This window comes from Bufo gargarizans, chromosome 9, assembly GCF_014858855.1.
Source record: "Bufo gargarizans isolate SCDJY-AF-19 chromosome 9, ASM1485885v1, whole genome shotgun sequence".
Classification (NCBI taxonomy): Eukaryota; Metazoa; Chordata; class Amphibia; order Anura; family Bufonidae; genus Bufo; species Bufo gargarizans.
Genome location: NC_058088.1, coordinates 166,256,774 through 166,279,323, shown reverse-complemented (window position 1 = coordinate 166,279,323; position 22,550 = coordinate 166,256,774). Strand labels below are relative to the sequence as shown.

Below are 22,550 nucleotides of genomic sequence, written 5' to 3'. Positions count from 1 at the left end.
CTGAACGGACTGAACCATTACATTGACAACGTCCTCCCCCTACACATGAACGCAGTGGAGCCACCCAGTACCCGGAAGTACTCCTCTGCCTGCTGAGCCCTCCCTTTCCTCTGGCAGCCAGCGGCGATAATGGTGAGCTGGGACTAGCTGTCCGGCGTAATCCGGTGGCATCCTCCCTTTTGGGCTTTGTGTTGACGGTTTACGTTTGCGGGTCGCGTAAAGCAGAGTGTGGGGAATGTGTGCAGGGCTGTAGTGTCTCAGTGCGGGAAGCGGCTGGGCGGATGAATGTGTTGTAGTAATCTCCCCCCTCCCGGTACTGTAGTGGTATGGCCGGCCTGTGCAGCAGGACCCGTATGATGGTCGCGTCCTGCTTTCGGTCACTTTCTGTCCTTGAGGCCTCTTAAAGGCGCAGTACATTTAAAGTCCCTGCCGGTGCAGAGAATCCCGGCTTGTGTGTCACATGTCCGTATAATGTAGCCATCCTATGGGCAGCCGTGTTCCTGGGCTTCCTGTCGGTAATCCCATTGGTGACCACTAGCCAGCATCTCCAGGTGAGAGCAGTGGGCCTCCTCCTGTTCCACAGCAGTGTGGAGGGGCCATCGGTGGGGCAGACCTTGGTTATCGGTGGTGTGGAGGCAGCTCCCTGCTTGTTCTGATGTTTTACTAGGCCCTAGTGGCACCATGTAGGAGACTGTGTCCCATACAGCAGTGTTCCTCAGCTCCAGCCCTCAGGGGGCACCTACTGGTCATGCTTTGAGGATATCCCACAGAATAAATACCTGTGGTAAGGCTAGGTCTACACGACCACGTGTGTCGCGCGGCAGATAGGGCACAACTACACTGCGACATCTTGTCCCACCAATGTTGTGTAACAATTTTTATAATAGTCTATGGTGTCGCAGTGCGATATGCTGCGACAGTCGCAGAAAAATCCATTTCTAATGGATTTTTTTTTGTGACTTTCACGTCGCCGTACGACACCATAGACTCATTATAAAAAGTGCCGTGCGACAAGTCGTCGTGTAGACCTAGCCCAAGTCCTGATGGTTAGAGATGAGCGAACTTCTGTTTTAAGTTCGGCGTCTAAAGTTCGGCTTCCGGTTAGCGGAGAATCCGGATATGGATTCCGACTTCCGTTGTGGTCCGTGGTAGCGGAATCAATAATGGCCGATTATTGATTCCGCTACCACGGACCACAACAGAAGTCGGAATCCATATCCGGATCCAGATCGGGATTCTCCGCTAACCGGAAGCCGAACTTTAGACGCCGAACTTAAAACAGAAGTTCGCTCATCTCTACTGATGGTCATTATCTCACCTGCTGAAAACTAAGGAAATCCTGAAAACCTGACCGGAGGATCACTGCCATAGAGAATGTATGGTGCATCCTGGGCCTGAAGCTCCAATAGGACAGGGGCACAGGACCCTCGTTCCTGGGATTGGTTGGACTCCCACTGATCAGTTATTTTTTACTGATGACCTAGGTCTTCGGTGTCTGGTGGGGGTCCGATGCCTGGGACTCCTACTGTTCAGCTGTTTGAGAAGGCATCGGAGCTCCTGTGAGCAGCGTGGCCTTCTCTCTGCTGTTTCCAGGTCATGTGATGTCACGTTCATCGGTCATGTGACCTAGGACCAAGCACAGGCGCTTCTACATTGACGGTACAGTGCTTGGTAAGCAGGGAGAAGGCAGCGGCCATCACGGGAGCATACACCGCTGCCTTCTCGAACAGCTGATCGGTGGAGGTCCGGGGCATCAGGCTCCCACTGATCAGACACTGAGGACCTGTCATCAGTATTAAAATGCTGGAAAACCCTTTTAAGTATAAAGACGACCATTGGCATCTGCTGGCCTAGGAGCTGGTAACCCCAGTGCATCTTGTGTGCCCCATAAAAAACAACCCGGTCTGCGTTACTGTCCCATTCTCAGACATTTTGGGTCCCCAGGACCAGGAAGTGACTTGGTTCTGTGACAGTTGGGCCAGTCATAGATCTTGGCGATCACATCTGCCTGACCGCTAGGCATTATTCACGGGATTAAGCCACTTCCTAGTCCTGTGGATACAGGAGGAGCCCAGGAACGGGCACGCAGTGTAACTCAGCAGGACCACAGATGGGTAAGTGGCCTTTGAATTTTGGGTCACACATTAGGTGCGCTGGGGTTGTTTGCTTCCAGGCTACACAACCCCTTTAAAACTACCACTGAGTGGATATTTGTGATGGTGCAGACATGATTTAGTTCAGGGATGGCCAACCTGAGGCTCTCCGGCTGTTGCAAAACGACAACTCCCAGCATGCCCACACTAACTACAGCTATCGGCCTATAGCAGGGCACGGTGGGAGTTGTAGTTTTACAACAGCTGGAGGGCCGGAGGTTGAGCATCCCTGATCTTGTAGAGGATAGCCTCCCAGAGTTTACCAGGGACTGCCGTTCACCACCGGCCTCCATTCACTGTATTGCGATCAGTCTGCTTTCCAGCAAAATGCCGGCTTTCAGACAAACCATTGCATGCAGTGATTTTTGTCCATCTGATAGGCGGCACTTATGCTGGAAAGCGTCCAGATCCCTTTACAATCAAGGGGGTCCGGCGGGGAACAGCTAAGCCAGATCCGGTGAACTCCGGCAAGTTGTTCTCTGCCGGTTCCGTTTAATGCCTACCCTTAGTAAGGACTATGATCCAGGCCATAGATATTGGATAAAATTCATACTTCGCGATATAGACAAGGTCCAAAGTTCGTATCTCTCCGCCATTGAAGTGACACTTCCTCCATAGCTAAATAATACAGAAAATGACGTTCCTGACCAGTGAGTGGTCAGTGAATGTCTGTTCTGCAGTATAGGTGGGCAAGTATCATAAAGGGTTAGGCTTTCTCCAGACTCTGGTGTCAAGTGATACCCTGTGACTAATGGAACTGCCAAGTATGTGCCGATCCATGAACTGGAGTCGCCACCCATGAAAACGTTGCATACTGTCCTTTCCTTAGTATACCTGGATGTACGCATCCTACGGCAGAAGGGATTCACTAGGGCCGTGCACCGACTATAGTGGGTCAGACCGTTCCATCGCTCTTGAACTGGAAGATATCTGTAGAATCAGTTTGGTGTGTAATCTAAAAGGGAAGACTGATCTGCTCTCTTACTCCTAACAGGCAAAGATCAAGGCCCGAGACTTGCGCGGTAAGAAGAAGGAAGAGCTGCTGAAGCAGCTGGATGACCTCAAAGTTGAGCTGTCTCAGCTGAGGGTGGCCAAGGTGACAGGAGGAGCCGCTTCTAAGCTGTCAAAGATGTGAGTATACTCCGCCCGCCGCTGCAGGAATGGTCACCATGGAATAGGCCTTGTAGGTGTGCTGTCCTCCTTTGTTTGGACTTTTAGCACAGCAAACGGCCTCCCTTTACTTCCTCAGACCATCACTGTGACCAGAGGCCCCCTGTAGTAACTAATCACTGCAGTGCTCTTCTGTGGACATCTTTATCTCGGCCTCTCAAGAGAACAGCAGAGCTGTCATACGACTATCCGTTATCATGACGCAAACAGCGAATCTGCAGCATACAGGCACCGGCCGTGTGTGCACAGTATCACAGATGCGGACCCGTTTTCTTAAATGGGTCCACAATCCAGAAGATACGGAGTAGAATGCCATGAAAGTGTTTGAGGCATTTCAGTCTGTTCCGCCGCAATGCAAAAAACAAAAAAAAATTATATCATATATATTTTTTGTTTACAGTGTGGACAGATCACAGACCCGTTAAAGTTGAATGGGTCTGCATTTTCAAGCGCAGGTGGAACAAGTGTATGAGCCCCAACACTGCAGCCGCCACTTTCGCAGCGTCTTGTACTGTCCTCGTCAGTTGGATTTTATTTTTTGTTTCTGTTTCTCTGCAGCCGTGTTGTCCGCAAATCCATCGCCAGAGTCCTGACTGTGATCAATCAGACACAGAAAGAAAACTTGAGGAAGTTTTACAAAGTGAGTATTTGGAGCTGGTTTATGTGCCTGATACAGAGATGTCAGTATTTTGCAGTTTTCGTTTTTTTCCCACCATTGCTCCTCTAAGGTGCCAGGTCTGATGTCTCGGGATTGGTAGAGTAGTGCATGTATGGTCTCTGTGCTGCCCCCATGAGGCGCTCTTCTCTGTACACCCCTCTTCTGGTAGAATCAGCTGGAAGGCTGACATGTAAGTTAGCAGGCCGGTTATCCCCAATTGTTGGTGGGAATAAGACCTGTCTAATACTCTTTTCTCCCCAGCAATGAGCGTAACCATGCGTTAGGCTGGATTTATACAGGAGAGCATAAGAAAGGGATGTACCGAGGAATGACTGGCAGGTTTGTTGCAGAAATATGACAGAAAATGTGTTCCGTTCATGTGATTAGGGTTGGTTCTGCAGTATGTAAGTGGATTTCTACAACCCCATTCTAGTGAATGGGACACTGCTGAATCTGCTGTATATGAAACCTACCTTTTTATATAGTTTGTTTGTATCCACTCTTGGCTTTAGCCTAAAACAGTTTGTACTGTCCTTGCAACTCTCGTGCATCACTTAGGGTGTTGCAGAAATGCGTGACTAACCCATTCATCTGAATGAGTCTTGAAAAAGTCCATGGGCTTACTGCAGAAACGACCCCATTCACATGAAGGTGATGAGAATTTTCTGTTTGCTTCTTCATCACATAAGATGTCAGTTTAGGTCAGAGATCGGCTTCCTCCGGCACTCCAGCTGAACTGGAACTCCAACTCCCAGAATCCTGTTTTCCTTTCTGTTGTAGTTTCACAGCAGCTGGGGTGCCAAAGGTTGCTGATCCCTGGACTGTAGCTCCTGTCTTAAAGCAGTCCTTGAGTCTTAAGGTAAGCTAGCATTGCATGTGAATGCTCCAGAATCTCTCAATTATAACTGATCTTGTAGAGAAAACAGTTGCTTAAAGGGAAAAGGACCTATTGTTTAATTTTTTTTTTGTCTATATTTAGACAAAAAAACATAAATTCCTGCAGTTTTTCCATGGGGCTGCTAAAGCTTATTACATTGGCAGATCACACAGGCGATTGTCAAGAGGGAAGCGTTCCTTTCCGCCAGTCTCCTGAACCATAGCGGAGGGGAGCGCTGCTATTACACAAGTGATAGTTAATGCCATCACTTGTCCCAATACTAAATCATTGTTTGCCGGCAGCAGATCGTGGTTAGACAGCACATGTGCCGCCAGCAAACAATGATTTTTTTTTTTTAAACCTGTTGAAAGATTCCAATTGCCTGATAATCTGTGGCAGTATAAGGCTAGGTCTACACTGCAACATTTGTTGCCTGACAGAGCACAACTACACTGCAACATTTGTCGCATGACAATTTTCATAATTATAGTCTATGTTGTCGCACTGTGACATGCGACGCGACAGTCGCAGAAAAATCCATCATGCAACATCATAGACTTGTCATTATAAAAGTTGTCGTGTGACAAATGTCGTTGTGTAGACCTAGCCTTACACGGGCAGATCATCGCTAATGAGCATTCATTCAAACACTTGTTAGCCATGATCTCCAAGATTATCTGCCAGTGTAATATAATTATTGATGGAATATTGGCACACTATTACATACGGAGCCACACGGAATTTTTACAATTTATTATAACTATGTATATACTTTTAAAATAATACAATAAAATGCACATGTGGTATAAACTAACAAATAAAAATGCAATACAGTCGATTCCCAATCCCCTTGGTTAGGTTCTTAGTGTGGATATTACCACTGGTGAATGTTCACAGGGGGTTACAGATATCCAAAGTGTTTCTTTAATGTATAGCCTGCTCTGCTGGTATATAGAAACCTGCTATTGCACATAAGTTGTAGCTCCTATCTTGATAAATACTATATTGCTCCGGTTTCTAATTCACACACATCACAATAGTGGGCAATGCGCCCATTTTTGAGTAATCACTGGTGTGTCTCAACAGCAAACATGCAACATATGGATGTATTCCTCCACTTGTCAATACAGTCCATGTGCTTTTCAAACACTCTGTAGTTGGTTATTAAAGAAATGTTCACAAAATTTCGCACAAACTTTCGTATGGATTATCATTTGAAATACACATAAAAAATCGCATGAAACAATTGCATTGACAAATTGAAAAATCAATGTTGATAGTGTTCACAGGATGTGGAGTCAATACTGGTGACCCTAAAATTTGCGTATAACGGAGATTAGGAATGTGTTTTTAAAGAAATATTACATACAAGTCAACCCAGCATGGATAAATACAAAAAATATGAAAAAAACGCACCAAAGGGAAAGAAACTCATCAGAAAAGAAAAATCGCACATCAATTGCACCAAAAACTGCATGTACAAAAATATTTGAAAAACAACAATCGCATTGACTATAAAGCATATAAGCAAATATGGGTACTCACAGCAATAAGATGTCAGAAAATCGATTAAACAATCACATATGCAAAAAATCCACATTCAAGGAATCCACATTTTTTTTTTTTCCATACGACCATTAAAGGGTATTAAAACCCACAATCCACTTGCAAGGGGTGTTGCCACTGAGGAACGGGAGAGCTATCCCCAAAACGCATCTGGTAAATGCTTCACCCCACAAGGATTTGAACATCGATCGAACAGTGCACTGTGATTTAAAAGGACTTCGAGGATATGAAAATAGACGCTTAGCATAACCTGCCTTAAACCTGCTAGCAAGCATCACTGGAAACACAATCCACGTAACTTACTTAATATCGAGACGCCGACGTAGCAGAAGCCGGGACGCCGGCATGCAGCCGGATCCAACAAACAACTCAAAAAACCAGCCGGGTACAAGGGCAGGTAAGCCCATGAATGTGGGTCACCAGTATTGACTCTAAACACACATCCTGTGAACACCATCAACATTGATTTTTCGATTTGTCGATGCGATTGTTTCATTTTTTTTGTGTGCGAAATTTTGTGAACATTTCTTTAATCAACTACAGAGTGTTTGAAAAGCACATGGACTGTATTGACAAGTGTAGGAATACATCCATATGTTGCCTGTTTGCTGTTGAGACACCAGTGATTACTCACACCGTGCGATACCCACAGACTGGGTGCATTGCCTACTATTGTGATGTGTGTGAATTAGAAACAGGAGCAATATAGTATTTATCAAGATAGGAGCTACAACTTATGTGCAATTTCCCCCAATTTTTTCCAAGTTAATATAATTATTGATAATAGGCACCACTTCTTGGTCTGTACATAGCACTTTATTGTAGTTATCTGCTTATCTGTCGCTATAATCCTGCCTGTAATGTTATCACCTCTGTGTATAGATAAGACAGGATCCACCATACACAAAAGTGATTGTCAAAGTTTTTCTATTCTTTCCTTGTATAATGACCTTTGCATCGGTCACAGAGCAGCCTAGAAAACTGTTCCATAGAAGTCAGTGAGGTCCCCTTCTGTCCATGGTCTATGGCCCACGGGGCTGCTGTAAAGCAATTTTCTTGATACTTTCTAAATGCTGTTAATAACAGCTCAGGCAGGATGACCGCCCCCATCATGTTCAGAAAACAAAATTTTAAAAAAAATTGTAATGAGGAAATAAAGGCAGATAAAAAATGTTGTTGACTCCTTTCCTTTGAAGGGGTTATCCTACAAAAAGTATTTCTATGTAATGCATAGAGCATTTCAAATGAAGTATTATTGCAATAAAAATATTGTAAGGTTTTGTGCATGTGCAGTTTTCTTATCTGTTGGCGCCCCCTGCTGTTTCTCCTTCGGGTCCACCGTCTGGCCTGTGTTCAGAGGTGGTTAACATGCTCAGTGCCAGTGTAGCGTCCCAGACATCTGTCATTCGTCCCTACTACTAAATTCACAGAAGTATACAGCTCTCATCTCTCTAGACAGGGAAGGACTAGGGACTATGTGAGGGACTATTTCTATACGTGGGGGTGTTAAGGAGAGCTGACTTAAATGCATAATGCATCCCGAGAGATGCGGGTGCTTGTCATGTGAGCTGCTACCTACCCCTAGAAAGGCAAGAAAGTCCTCCAGATAAGTGAGTAAAACGTTTTAATTTCATAGGATAACTGATTTAGTTATGCATATGGTGTTCTCAGAAATGCAGAATTTCACACTGGGCTGTGTAAGTGGCTGCAGTGTGACTACGTTCTTGCTAAAGTGACCTCCACCAGGCAGCTCATTGCTTCCTGGTAGATACATGAGGTATTGCTGCAGATGGGACCTGGCGTCCTGTGGTGCATATAGAGCTATTTGTATATGATGGCTGGGGCAAGCTGCCTAATCTGGAAAACCAGTGTCGTGTTGTACTCTGCCCATTACCCCCTACATCATGCGGAGTAGATGACACAGGCAGTGTAATATTAGAGGTTATTAGATGCTGCCGGCTGTTTTAGGGTTTTAAGATTGCTACTAGCCTTAACAAGTGTGTTCTCCAACAGGGCAAGAAGTACAAGCCTTTGGATCTGAGGCCAAAGAAGACCAGGGCCCTGAGGCGCCTTCTGAACAAGCACGAAGAGTCTCTGAGGACCAAGAAACGGCAGAAAAAAGAGCGTTTGTACGCAGTGCGCAAGTTCGCTGTTAAGGCATAAGGCTCATGTACTGAATAAATTCTGTTTGGTAAATTTATCTTGTGGCCTGTATTGATATACTAGGAGTTTCAAGCATTTCTGGACACATGATTTCCTATAGACAAGCCTATTGGAAAAATGCCATCCCTAGAGACCTGTCTTGCCCATAGACCTCCATTTCTATTTATTTTTGTCTGCTTCAACCAAACACGTGAAATGTGTTAGCATTTTTAACCCCTTAAGGAACAGCGAACATTTTTAACCCCTTAAGGAACAGCGGCGTACATGTATGGCGCTGTGGCACGATTGTGGGGCAATCTGGGCACCATGGCTGATCTTAGTGGGAGGCAGCCATGCCAGGTAGGGGCAGCATGGTGCTTCACCACCCCCCCTGCAGCTCCAAGCGCTGTGATTGGCCAGTCAATGAAGACTGGCACATCGCACCGCCGGATGCTGTATACAGCTGCGGGGCAGGTCAGGGGGATGTGACTGGTGCTGAGCTGGTCCGCACCAGTCACCTCCGAGGTGAGGCAGGGTACACCAGTGTTTTGGGTCCCCTGCCAGTGCTGCTATTGGCTGGAACAACGCTCCAGCCAATGGCAGCGCTATATAGCTGCACAGGAAAGGGCAGAACCACCCTGCATGCCGCCATTCTAGCTGGTGACTGCTTGCAAAGAGGTTCTGTGGTGCACACCACAGCGATTTTAACACTTTCCTGCTAAAAGAACACCACCTGGAATTGCTGCACTGTGGTTTTTTTTCCTCATTTGCAGCTGTTCCAGATCCCTAAACCGCCCTCCCCAACTTTCCAGCTCTGCACCACTTTTTCTGACTGCCAAGTGCTGTTCAGTGCGTACCTGTCTGATCAGCATTTGGGGATTATATAAAGAAAACTGCAAAGAATAATCCCAAGGTGCTGATCAGACAGGTGTGCACCACAGAACCTCTTAGCATGCAGTCACCAGCTAGAATGGCTGCATGCAGGGAGGTTCTGCCTCTCCCTGTGCAGCTATAGCGCTGCTATTGGCTGGAGTGTTCCAGCCAATAGCAGCGCTGGCGGGGGATGCCAAACAGAAATATAGATCTCTATCCAGTGTTTTCACTTTTAACACTATTGTGAACTTTTATAGTAGTTTTTGCATGCAAAATCTGTAGGGTGCTCATTTAAATCTGCGCATTTTATATTTATTTATTTTTATTTTTTTACTTTGTGGAAAAAAGACCTGTAGTTAGATGGATATACATAATTTCAGTCAGTTTAGAATTTTGTACCAATGCACAATGTCCATTACTGATCACGTCTGCTCAGTTTGCACTGCAAGTTTTTTATTTGTTTTGTGCAGGAAAGACTTTTTAGCAAATTTTATTTAATTTTTTTCTAAATTGAATTTCTAATTTATTACAGCCCTTTCACATGTGAAAACACAACCTACACACCCCTTCACATGAAATAAAGGTTTCCACACGTCACACCCCAATAAAAAATAAATAAATAATGGCTCGTCCATCCCAACAACTTTACTCTCCTGAAGAGGCATATGCCTATCTTGCCTCCGATACTGAGTCTGCCAGTGAAGGGAGAAGAGGATGCCACTTTCCTCTACTACTCTACCTACTCATAATCATCCGCTGATGAGGGACCCACTAGATGGCGCCCCAGGGTAGTAGTAGCGGAGGAAGCCCACTAGAGTGGACCCCACCCCCTGACAACTATCAGCCCCAAATTCTGGATTTTGAGGGCAGTTCTGGAATACAGAGAGACAGTACGGGCTTCACTGAACTAGATTTTTATTTTATTTTTTCCAAAATCTTCTCTAAAGGTTTTGTAAATTTAATGGTGGCCCAACAAATTTATTGATCAGAATGCTACATTGCCATACGCTAGACCCCTAGGTTGGACCCCAGTAAGTTCAGCAGAGATAATGTTTTGGGGACTTGTGCTGCATATGGGCTTTGTTAAAAAAAATATATATTTTCTACCAGACTAACTTACAGTAACACCATGACCCAGGAGTGTTTTGAGTCAATTTGGAAATTCCTACACTGACTATGCACAGTGCCCACCCCAAAACGACCCAACATTTGACCGTCTATTCAGTTAGGCTTGTCATTGACCACTTTTCAAAGGGCGGATTAGATTCCGCCAGTACCTGCCTAGCAAACTAGCAAGGTATGGCATAAAGATTTACAAACTTTGTGAGAATAACTCTGGGTACACCCACAAGTTCCGCATTTACGAAGGGAAAGTCTACTGGATAGAATCCACAGAATGCCCCCCCCCATCCTAGGAATTAGTGGGAAGATCGTGTGGTACTTACTGCACCCACTGCTGGATAAGTGTTACCACCTCTATGTGGATAACTATTATACCAGCATGTTCCTATCGGCCAGGGGTACTGTGGCACAGTGCGCAAAATCAGAGAGGCCTCCCTAGATCCATGGAAGGGCAACCACTGAGTGTGGGTAAGTAGGGCTCTCTGCAATGAGAACATGCTGGTGGTTAGGTACAAGGACAAGAGGGATGTCCTTATACTGACCACCATTCACACTGCTCCTGTATGTGGTACCACAACCACTACCGCCCAAAACCAGTTTGTATCCTGGACTACAACGAGCACATGGAAGGGGTGGATCTTTTAGATCATCTTCTGAAGCCCTACAGTGCCACACAACACGAAAGTGCGGTACAAAGAGCTTGCCATACAGTTGGCAATGTGCAATGCTTATGTGCTATTTCATTCTGCAGGCCACACAGGAACTTTCCTTCAGTTCCAAGAGGTGGTTATCAAGGCCCTAATTTTCCTTATCCATGACCGCACCATGAGGGTCTGCCTCCCAGGAAAGGAAACCCACAGGTATGAAAAAAGGAGCCTCTCTTCCTCAGTGGTTTCCTGTCCTAGGAAGTGGATCCTACAGGTATGTGCCATAGAGGGGAGTAGTTTCTCCCTGGGCAACTATGGAACTTTTTTCAGCTGGGGGGTGTGCGCCGGGTGAGTTCCCCGCTCCACACACCTGGAAAATGCAAGGAGCGGTTCTACAGTGAAACATTTGCCTTAACCAGCGGCTGGTTACTCACCGGGTAGCAGGAAGCATGGTGCATCCGCTTATTCCTTTCTTCTCCTGCCCCTGTGCTGACGTTGCAGGAACAGACGCCGGTCAGGAAATGGCCCCCCTGCTATTGAGGGCATCTGTGGGGACAGGGCTACATCAAGTTAAAGAGACCGGCCGTGTGAGTCACGTGAGCGTAATGCACATCGAGCGCGTGACATAAAATCCAGTGAGATTTCGCACCTACAGCCAGGGAGTGCGGTAAGTTTTTTTTTTTTTTTTTTTTTTTTTTTTTTTTTTTTTTTTTTTTTATTCAGAACCAGCTAAAAGCCGAGGATCCTTGACAGGAAGGCCCGGATCCAGGCTGTTGAAAGGTCATGGAGACTACTAGTGACCAGAAGGAGCTGTCTACCCCTGCGCCAGTGGTATGGATGGAGGGTATGTACGGTGGCATGTTCTGTATTATGCACACAGGCTTATGACATTTGTTTTTCAGGATAAACCTAAAGGCATCCTCTAAAACAAAATATAAAGAATGGATTGTGTAAAGCGAAGCTGGCTCCCGCCTATACTAAGCTGTTTTGTCGCCCTTGTATTGAGTCTACAATTGCAGAAGAATCACCTTCCATGATGAAATGCATGAAGAGGTTAGAGAGGAAGTGGGGAACGCAATTAAATCCAAAAAGGTCCCTCAAAGATCTCAAGATAAGTCTCCGCCGGCTTAGGCTACTTTCACACTTGCAGCAGAGTAATCCGGCAGGCAGTTCCTTCGCGGGAACTGCCTGCCGGATCCGACAAAACGCATGCAAACTGATACTGATCAGTCTTAAAAATGCATTGCAGGAACGGATTTGTCTGTCAGTTTGTCATACTGACAATCTGATCCGTTTTGATTTTTACCGGTCTGCGCATGCGCAGACCGGAAGGATGTATCCGGCATTCCGGTATTTTGAATGCCGGATCAGCACTAATAAATTCCTATGAAAAAAAAGACTGAACTGAAGACATCCTGATGCATCCTGAACGGATTGCTCTCCAGTCAGAATGCATGGGGATAAAACTGATCAGTTCTTTTCTGGTGTAGAGCCCCTAGGACAGAACTCTATGCTGGAAAAGAAAAAATGCAAGTGAACTCAGATATTTCTAGTTCAGAAGAGGAGGAATTTTTGTTAGAGAGCGGGGAACTGGGCTCAGATTCATCCTGTCCCCCTACAGGGGTGGTAAACACCTGTTTCCTATTCATGATACAGATCAGCTGTTAAAAGCGGTAAGCGCTACCATGAACATTGAAGACCAAAAAGAGGTTCTTTCCATTCAGGATGTAATGTTTGAAGGTCTAGAAGGGGGGAAAAAAACAACTTTTTTCATTCATAAAAATGTATCTTCCTTAATTTCTAATGAATAGAAAAATGCAGACAAACGTAGCTTTATTCCGTCATCAGTAAAACTGATCGGGCCCCAAAAATCGATGTACCCATTGCAAAAGTATCTCGTACCTCCTCCCTTCCCTTTGACGATTTAGGTCAGTTAAAAGACCCCATGGACAGGAAGGCAGATTAGACGCACATAGGAATCAGCAGGGGCCTCCTTTTAAGCCCAATATTGCCGCTACTTGCACAGCCAGAGCCCTTATCCTATCAAATCTCAGATTAAAGATAGAGTTCCCAGAGAACAATTATTGGAAAATATTCCAGTTATTGCCAAAGCAGATGACTTTTTCGCAGACGCCTCTGTAGACGCTGTTAGGGCACGTAGGGCTTTATGGTAAAAAAATTGGTCAGGAGATGTGGCATCAAAGAACCGCCTATGTAACATTCCTTGGAAGGAAAATATTTGTTTGGCTCAACATTAGACGACATATTGGAAAAAGCGGGTGATAGAAAAAAGGGGTTTCCCTCTGGGTTCCGCGGACAGTATAATCCCTCTCGTGAAAATAAAAGATTTCCCAGTGAAAGATAGAAACACGGGAAGGAAGGATAACAGGTGGAAATTCTCCTCTTCTAAATCAAGGGGCTTCCTGTTCAAGGGTCAGGGCTCTGCCCCCAGGAAGGTTAATGCACAATGACGCCAGGGTGGGAGGAAGACTGTCAAACTTCCTCCCCGCCTGGGCCAGAATTTCCAACAGCAGTTGGATTTTAACCTCTCTAAAAGAAGGGTTCAAGTTGGAGTTCCGTTCTGCCCCACCAGAAAAGTTTTTAGTTTCAGAAATAGGTCGGAAAACGCAAGGGGCACTAGAAAGAGAGGTGGATACATTGTTAAGAAAAGGTGTTCTTATTCCCTGCCCTCCTGGAAAAGAAGGTTCGGGTTACTATTCTAATCTCTTTCTAGTGAAAAAGCCAAACTGGGATTACAGGACAATTATAAATCTAAAAGGTTTTCTGAAATACAGAAAGTTCAAGATGGAGACATTCAAATCTGTAATAGATCTCCTTTACAAGGATTGCTTTATGGTAGTGCTGGATATAAAAGATGCATACCACCATCTGCCGATTTTATGCTGGTCATCAAAAATTTCTGAGAGTGGCTCTGCATCAGAAGGGGAAAGTAAGACGCTTTCAGTTCCAGGTGCTTCCTTTCAGGATTTCTATGGCTCCCCGAATATTTACCAAGCTAGTGGCGGAGATGGTTGCTCACATACGAGAGGCGGACATCTTGTTTGCCCCATACCTGGACGATTTTTTTTTTTTTATAGTGGCTCCATCCAGGGAGAATTGTCTTTCACAGACGAGTGAAGTAATTCAGATCCTGGAATCATTGAGTTGGATCGTTAACATGGAGAAATCCATAATGATCCCATCCCACTACAGTCGCAGAGGTTCTTGGGGATATTGTTGGATTTGACCACCCAGAGATCCTTTTTGACCTTGGACAAAGTGGATAAAGTAAGGTCAGTGGTGCGAGATCTGATTAAATTCCCTTATGTTTCAGTCAGGAAAGCCATATTCATCCTGGGCACCTTTAACATCATGCATTCCGGCAGTTCTGTGGGCTCAGGCTCATTCCAGGGATCTCCAGTGCGAGATTCTACAGTCTTGGTCAGGGAGGCTGGAGGAGCTGGACAGCAAGATCCTCATCTCCAGAAAGACCCGTCAGTCCCTGGAATGGTGGTTGGTACGGGCGAATCTAGATCAGGGGGTCCCATGGAAGGTGGTAAACCCTTTAGTAGTCACTACAGATGCCAGTCCCTCTGGGTGGGGGGGGGGGGGGGGGGCTTTGTTCTGTACAAAGTTTTTCAGGGATCCTGGGGCAGTGCATATTGGGAGATGTCTTCCAACGCAAAGGAATTGACAGCGGTTCTGAAGACTCTGCAGAAGATTCTGCCTTGGGTTCAGAACCGACATTTAAAGGGGTTGTCCGAGTAATTTTTATTTTTTTTTTTTATGTTAACTAGGCAAATGTAACAACTTTACAATTAACTCACTTTATCTCCAGTGGCTGGTTTCTCAGATTTCACTGAGGTGATGTCCTGTGATGTCAGCTTCTCTCCCTGCTTACAAGCCTGTAAACGAGATCACTGTGCTGGCCACGCCCCCCCCCCCCCCTTCACTGCTCACTCCTAGGATTCTTAACCCCTTCAGCTGCATAGACTGGCTAGCTGCAGCAGTGAGGAGACAATGCTGGGCACAGGAGCTGACAGACTAGAGTGTCATTATACAGGTGGGACTTGTAGTCCTACATATACAACATGCTGCTGAGTCTCCCAGCAGGCAGACATGTCATTCAGGGCAGCACTTGTATTCACTCCCTTAGCAGTGTCATTATAATGCTCGGACTTGTAGTTCTACATATACAACATGCTGCTGAGTCTCCCAGCACTCAGGGCAGCTCTTGTATCCACTCCCTTAGCAGTGTCATTATAATGCTCGGACTTGTAGTTCTACACGTACAAGTTGCTGTTTATTCTCCCAGCACTCAGCGCAGCTCTTGTATCCACTCCCTTAGCAGTGTCATTATACAGCTGGGACTTGTAGTCCTACACATACAACATGCTGCTGATTCTCCCAGCAGGCAGACATGTCACTCAGGGCAGCTCTTGTATTCAGAGATTGTTTTTATTGCATGTAAACAAAAGGCCAGAAAAGAACCAGGGAAATTAGGAAATATATATATATTTTTTTTTGCATAAAACTTGCTTAGCTTAGTTATATATTGCTGCCCATCAGATTTTTAGTGCTATGTATATATATTTTTTTTTCATAACTTGGACAACCCCTTTAAGAGTTTTGTCCAATAATGGTTCTGTGGTGGCCTACTTAAATCATCAAGGGGGATCCAGATCCAAGGAATTAATGGGAATTACGAGTCAGATATTCCCCTTGTTGGAAGGAAAGGTGTTTTCTCTATCAGCCCTGCATATCAGAGTTATACACAACTGGAAAACAGACTACCTGAGTCGACACAGGCTAGACCAGAGGGGAATGGTCCTTGAATCAGGAGATATTTGCCAAAATAGTAAACCTGTGGGGGATGCCAGACATAGACCTCTTTGCTACAAGAAGCAACAGGAAGGTGAAGATTCTCCCACAGCAGTAGATGCCTTTCTTCAGCACTGGGAAAGGGGTCTTCTGTATGCTTTCCCTCCATTACAATTGATTCCTAAGGTGTTAAGCAAAATAAGGGAAGACAGAGCTTCTGTAATCTTGATTGCCCCCACGGCGTGGCTTTTGAAAGGGCTCTCTGGTCAGTTTTCTTTGAGTTTTTAGGGATTCCTCCCTCTCCATCCTGTGAGCTTAGCATCCCTAGGATATTAGTGTTTCTCCAGAGCGGTTTAGATAAAAGGGTTGGCCTTAAGTACCTTAAAGGTTAAGGTTTCGGCCCTAAGTGTTTTGTTTGACTCAAGTTTAGCCGCTCATCCGTTGATTTAGATTTTTTTAAGGCTGTTGCTAGAAACATCCCAGCTAGGGTCACAAGAGTCCCTCCTTGGGACCTTGGCCTGGTCCTTCAGGCCTTGGTTAAAGTGCCATTTGGACCTCTCTCCAAAATCTCCATTAAAATGTGTGTTTTTAGTGGCCATCGCATTGGCCAGGAGATTAGGTGAAATGCAAGCTCTTTCCATCAACCCTCCTTATATGTCTATTCAGGAGGATAGGATTACACTTGGCCCGATCCAGCATTTATCCCCAAGGTAGTCTCGGATTTTCACAAGGGCCAGGAAGTATTTCTCCCTTCCTTTTGTGATCACCCTAGAAACCCTAAGGAAGCCGAGCTGTACCATTTGGATGTTCGGAGATGTGTGTTGGCTTATTTAGAGGCTACAAAGGGGTGGAGGACATCAACCTCTTTGTTTGTACAGTTTGCAGGCCCTAATAGAGGCAGGTCAGCTAGTAAAAATTCCTTAGCCAGGTGGATAAGGCAGGCTATCTGTTCATCTTATATTTCCCTACAGAAGACTGTTCCCCAGGGATGGTAGGCTCACTCAACAAGAGCGGTGGCAGAGAGGGCAGAGGCTTCAATCCCAGACATCTGCAAAGCCGCGACTTGGTCATCTCCCTTGACCTTCTATAAGCACTATAGGTTGGATCTTTCTTCTTCTTCTGACTTGTCCTTTGGTCGTAAGGTTTTCCAGGCCGTGGCCCCACCCTGATTTGTCTCTGGGATCTCTCATGGTGCTGTCATGGACGATAAGGAAAAATGACAATTACACTCACCGGTAATTTGATTTTCAAGAGTCCATGACAGCACCCCTAAATTTCCCACCCTTTTTACTTCGGTGTTGGTGACTGTTCTTGGGTTTGGTCACGCGGTGTGCAGCAAAACAAACAAAAAAAAAAACACGAATTTAAGTAAACGTGAAGAGAACATATGCCTTCAGTCAAGCAAGTAAGAAAAGTTGGATGAGTATGGAGGGCTTCTCATTTCTGAAAACCTCCTCCTTTTTTATACCTGTGGGTTTCCTGTCCTGGGAGGCGGACCCTCTCATGGTGCTGTCATGGACTCTGAAAAATTACCGTTGAGTGTAATTATCATTTTTTCAAACCCAGGCCGGGGAGGGTCCCAGTACTTCTGGAAGTCATGGTGCCCATGTTGTACCAGGGCAACATTTTCCAGGTCAAATCCCCCAGACAGCAAGGAAGAGAGAGACCCAAAAAAGATAGAGGGTGTGTTCCAAAAGGGGGATAAAGAAAGACACTATTTACCACTGCGAAACCTGCCTTTAAAAACCTGGCCTGTGCATGAAGGAGTGTTTTAAAATCTACCACTGATCCATAGAGTATTAATTTAATTTTATCCTTTATGCTCCCAGTAATATTTCCACTTTATATCTCTGATTTCATCCACCTCGCTTGCATATCCACTTTCCAACAACCACTACATATTCTTTTCTGTGAGACAACTGTTTGGTCAAAAAGTGTTCTTTCCACCCCTTAAAATGTTCGTACGGGGGTGCTTGGGGTCACTTCTTGGGGTTTTTAATTTCTGGGGCCCTCAGGAATCTTTTAAATGCGACATGGCGCCTAAAAATCAATGTCTGCCAATTCAGGTCAGCAAAATTCATATTTTGCTGGTTTGACTCTAGAGCCCTGCTGTGCGTCCACACATCATTTTTTGAGCACATATGGGGTGTTGACGTATTTGGGGCGAAATGGGTAACAAAATATAGGGGGCATTTTGTCCTGTTACCCATTGTAAAAGTGAAAAATGGGTGTAAAGCAACATTTTCAGGAAACATTTTTGGGGGTTTCCACTGTAGGGCCACCTCAGGGTGTCTTAATATGCAACATAGCTCCCAATTATCCTTCCAGCTCAATCCGCTCTCCAAAAGCCATATGGTGCTCCCTCCACTGTGGAGCCTGCTGTGCGGCCATACATCAGTTTTTGGGCACACATGGGGTGTTTCTGTAAAGTGCAGATTCAGGGTAATACATTTTGAGTTTTGTTTGGCTGTTAACCTTTGATGTGTTGCAGAAAAAATTGATTAAAATTTAAAATCTTCAAAAAAAAAGTGAAATTTTGAAATGTAATTCCCCTCTTCCTTTAATTCTAGTGGGGCACCTAAAGAGTAAACAAAGTTTGTAAAATCAGTTTTGAATAGCTTGAGGGGTGTAGTGTCTAAAATAGGGTGATTCATGGGTGGTTTCTAATATGTAAGCCCCAGAAAGTGACTTCATAACTGAACTGGTCCTGAAAAAATTGTGTTTTGGAAATTTTCTTAAATTTTTGGATTTGCTTCTAAACTTCTTCTAAGCCTTCTAATGTCCCCAAAAAATAAAATGTAATTTCAAAATTATCCAAACATGAAATAGAAATATGGGGAATGTAAAGTAATAACTTTTTTTGGAGGTATTACTATCTATTATAAAAGTAGAGAAATTGAAATTTGTAAATGTGCTAATTTTTTTTAAAAAATTGTCATTTGGTATTTTTTTTATAAATAAAAATTAAATATTTTGACTTAATTTTACCAGTGTCATGAAGTACAATATGTGATGAGAAAACAATCTCAGAATGGCCTGGATAAGTAAAAGCGTTTTAAAGTTATTACCACATAAAATGACACATGTCAGATTTGATAAAAATGGCCAGGGTAATTAAAGGCTTTAAATGCTCAAGCAAGATCACAGCATAAAAATGCGAAAAAACTCGGACGCTCGCGCTTCCAGGCTTCCTACCGACAAACCCTGTGGCTGATAATGTTTATGCTGCAATTTTTATTTTGGCCACCAGATGGCAGGCCAGGATAAGAAATTTGCAATTATTTTTTATCCAAAACCCATTTTAAAAATCCCTGATAGTACAAAATAAAAAAAAATATATATATATATATATTTATTTATAGGCTCATATACGAACTTCAAAATTGTCACAAACATTTAAAAAAATATGTTAAATATATAAAAAAAATGTTTAAATCATCCTCCCTTTCTGTATAATTAAAAAAAGAAATACCTAAATAATAATAAATATAAACATCATGGGTATCTCTGTGACTGATAATGCCCATACTATAAAAATATGAAAAAAAAAAATCTAATACGGTGAATGGCATAACAGAAAAAAGGGTCAAAATGGCTGATTTGCAATTTTTTTTACCTTCCTTCTTTTTAATAAAATGTTATCAAAAAGTCATGCACACTCCAAAAATGGTATCAATAAAAGTACAGATTGTCCCGCAAAAAATGAGCCCCTAACTTTAGTGACAAAAACAGTTTATGTTTATTAATGTAAATGGTGAACCAAAATGAGAAAATGGCTTGTGTTTCTATGTGCAGCCACTAGAGGGCAGCGGTATTCTGCAGGAGCTGTTTGGCTTAAGTCCCAACAGACATTTACTCTTTTATTATTATTTTTTTCCTTCTCATTCACTTTACTGCTGCAGCCAATCACTGGTGTGTGGTCACGTAGCATTCTTTCACACATGATCTCTGAAGCCAGTGATAGACGAGACGGACCACCCATTGACTATAAGCTTGAACTGTCTGTATTTATCTCTGCAAGGACATTTCGGAACACACTTGCAGAGTTAGGGCTTATGCACACGACCGTATGTATTTAGCAGTACGCAAAAAAAATACGAATGACGTCCGTGTGCATCGGAACAGCTGGCTCCTAATAGAACAGTCCTATCCTTGTCCGTAATGCGGACAATTATAGGACATGTTCTATTTTGCGGACTGGACATACAGAAACAGAATTCACACTGAGTCATTTCCGTTTTATTGGCGCTCACATTGAAGCAAATGGTTCCACATACGGGCCGCAAAAAAAACAGAGCGGACACGGAAACAAAATACATTCGTGTGCATGAGCAGGGGATCTGCAGGAGCAGGAAAGCGACAGCCAGACCCCCCATAAAGAAGGCAGCGGTTTTTATTTTATTTTTTACCATCCCTGCCGTCTCCATACACAGCACTTTCTGTTCCAGTCCTAGCAATAATTTGATTGACTGCTAGTGACATGACCAGTTACAGGAGAATTTTTTAAATTTTTTTTAAAAGGTTTTATGGGGGGCACAAAGTGTAAAATAAAAAATACTAGCTCACACTGCAGCTACCCGTATATCCGTATATCAAAATGTGATGGAAAGGGGACCTAATTTAAAATAGAAATAAAACTAATAATAATACCTAAACATTATTTTCCTGGAAATAACCCCCCCCCCCCCCCAAAAAAAAAAATAAAAAAAAAATAAAGTCTTTAATAAAAACAAATAAAGCTGTATAAATTATTTTAAATACCCATTAAGGGGGGAAGGGGCATTGGAGATGTATGCACCGGTACTAAAAATAGCGGAACATGTTTCTGGTAAGTAAAGAAGAGGGGAGTACGACCCATATTTTTTTATGTTTTGGTCAGACAACCCCCTATGACCCATGCTGTACATTTACATGCCTTGGAATTATTGCAATATGGTGCTCAGCGTTAGGAGGTTACCGTGTCTAATGACATGGTGTTTGGGTAAGGATGGTTGCTGTCCCTGATGTATATTGCTGATCTGCATCTTTGATACATTTTTTGAAGTTTCTTTTTGTGTAAAAAAAAATAGGATTAGTTATATAAACATTTCAGCTAGTTTCAGTGCAGATTTTTTTTTTACTGTATTATTTATTTTATGCATTTCTATAGCGCTACTATATTCCGCAGCACTTTACAGTAGTAGCTTTATACTACAGTCATGTGTATGCCCTGTGGCCCGCTGACTAGTGATGTACAGTATTTTCCCCCCTATATGACGCATCTGCTCATAAGACGCAACTAAGTTGTAGTGGAGAAGGAAAATAAGAAAAACATTTTTTTCATCAGACCTCAGACCCTCAATGTCAATTAGACCTCAGCTCAGACCCTTAATGTCAATTAGACCTCAGCTCAGACCCTCAATGTCAATTAGACCTCAGCTCAGACCCTCAATGTCAATTAGACCTCAGCTCAGACCCTCAATGTCAATTAGACCTCAGCTCAGACCCTCAATGTCAATTAGACCTCAGCTCAGACCCTCAATGTCAATTAGACCTCAGCTCAGACCCTCAATGTCAATTAGCCCTCAGCTCAGACCCTCAATGTCAATTAGACCTCAGCTCAGACCAGGGGCGTGTCCATGGCTCCAGACCCTCAATGTCAATTAGACCTCAGATCAGACCGTCAATTAGACCTCAGATCAGACCCTCAATGTTAATCAGACCTCAGCTCAGACCCCCAATGTTAATCAGACCTCAGCTCAGACCCTCAATATTCAATTAGACCTCAGCTCAGACCCTCAATATTCAATTAGACCTCAGCTCAGACCCTCAATGTCAATTAGACCTCAGCTCAGACCAGGGGCGTGCCCATGGCTCAGACCCTCTATGTCAATTAGACCTCAGATCAGACCCTCAATGTCAATTAGACCTCAGATCAGACCCTCAATGTTAATCAGACCTCAGCTCAGACCCTCAATATTCAATTAGACCTCAGCTCAGACCCTCAATATTCAATTAGACCTCAGCTCAGACCCTCAATGTCAATTAGACCTCAGATCAGACCCTCAATGTCAATTAGACCTCAGATCAGACCCTCAATGTTAATCAGACCTCAGCTCAGACCCTCAATATTCAATTAGACCTCAGCTCAGACCCTCAATATTCAATTAGACCTCAGCTCAGACCCTCAATGTCAATTAGACCTCAGCTCAGACCCCCAATGTTAATCAGACCTCAGCTCAGACCCTCAATATTCAATTAGACCTCAGCTCAGACCCTCAATGTCAATTAGACCTCAGCTCAGACCAGGGGCGTGCCCATGGCTCAGACCCTCTATGTCAATTAGACCTCAGATCAGACCCTCAATGTCAATTAGACCTCATATCAGACCCTCAATGTTAATTAGACCTCAGATCAGACCCTCAATGTTAATTAGACCTCAGATCAGACCCTCAATGTTAATTAGACCTCAGCTCAGACCAGGGGCGTGCCCATGGCTCAGACCCTCAATGTCAATTAGACCTCAGATCAGACCCTCAATG

General features: G+C 44.1%; 1 protein-coding gene across 1 annotated transcript; it reads left to right on the top strand.

The window, feature by feature from the left end:
• Positions 1-8,624, top strand: LOC122919537 (60S ribosomal protein L35). Its single transcript, XM_044268611.1, has 4 exons — positions 1-132; positions 3,148-3,284; positions 3,882-3,963; positions 8,438-8,624. Exons 1-4 carry the CDS (start codon positions 130-132, stop codon positions 8,585-8,587), a joined length of 372 nt encoding a protein of 123 aa, XP_044124546.1. The 5' UTR covers positions 1-129; the 3' UTR covers positions 8,588-8,624.
• Positions 8,625-22,550: the final 13,926 nt, after the last annotated feature.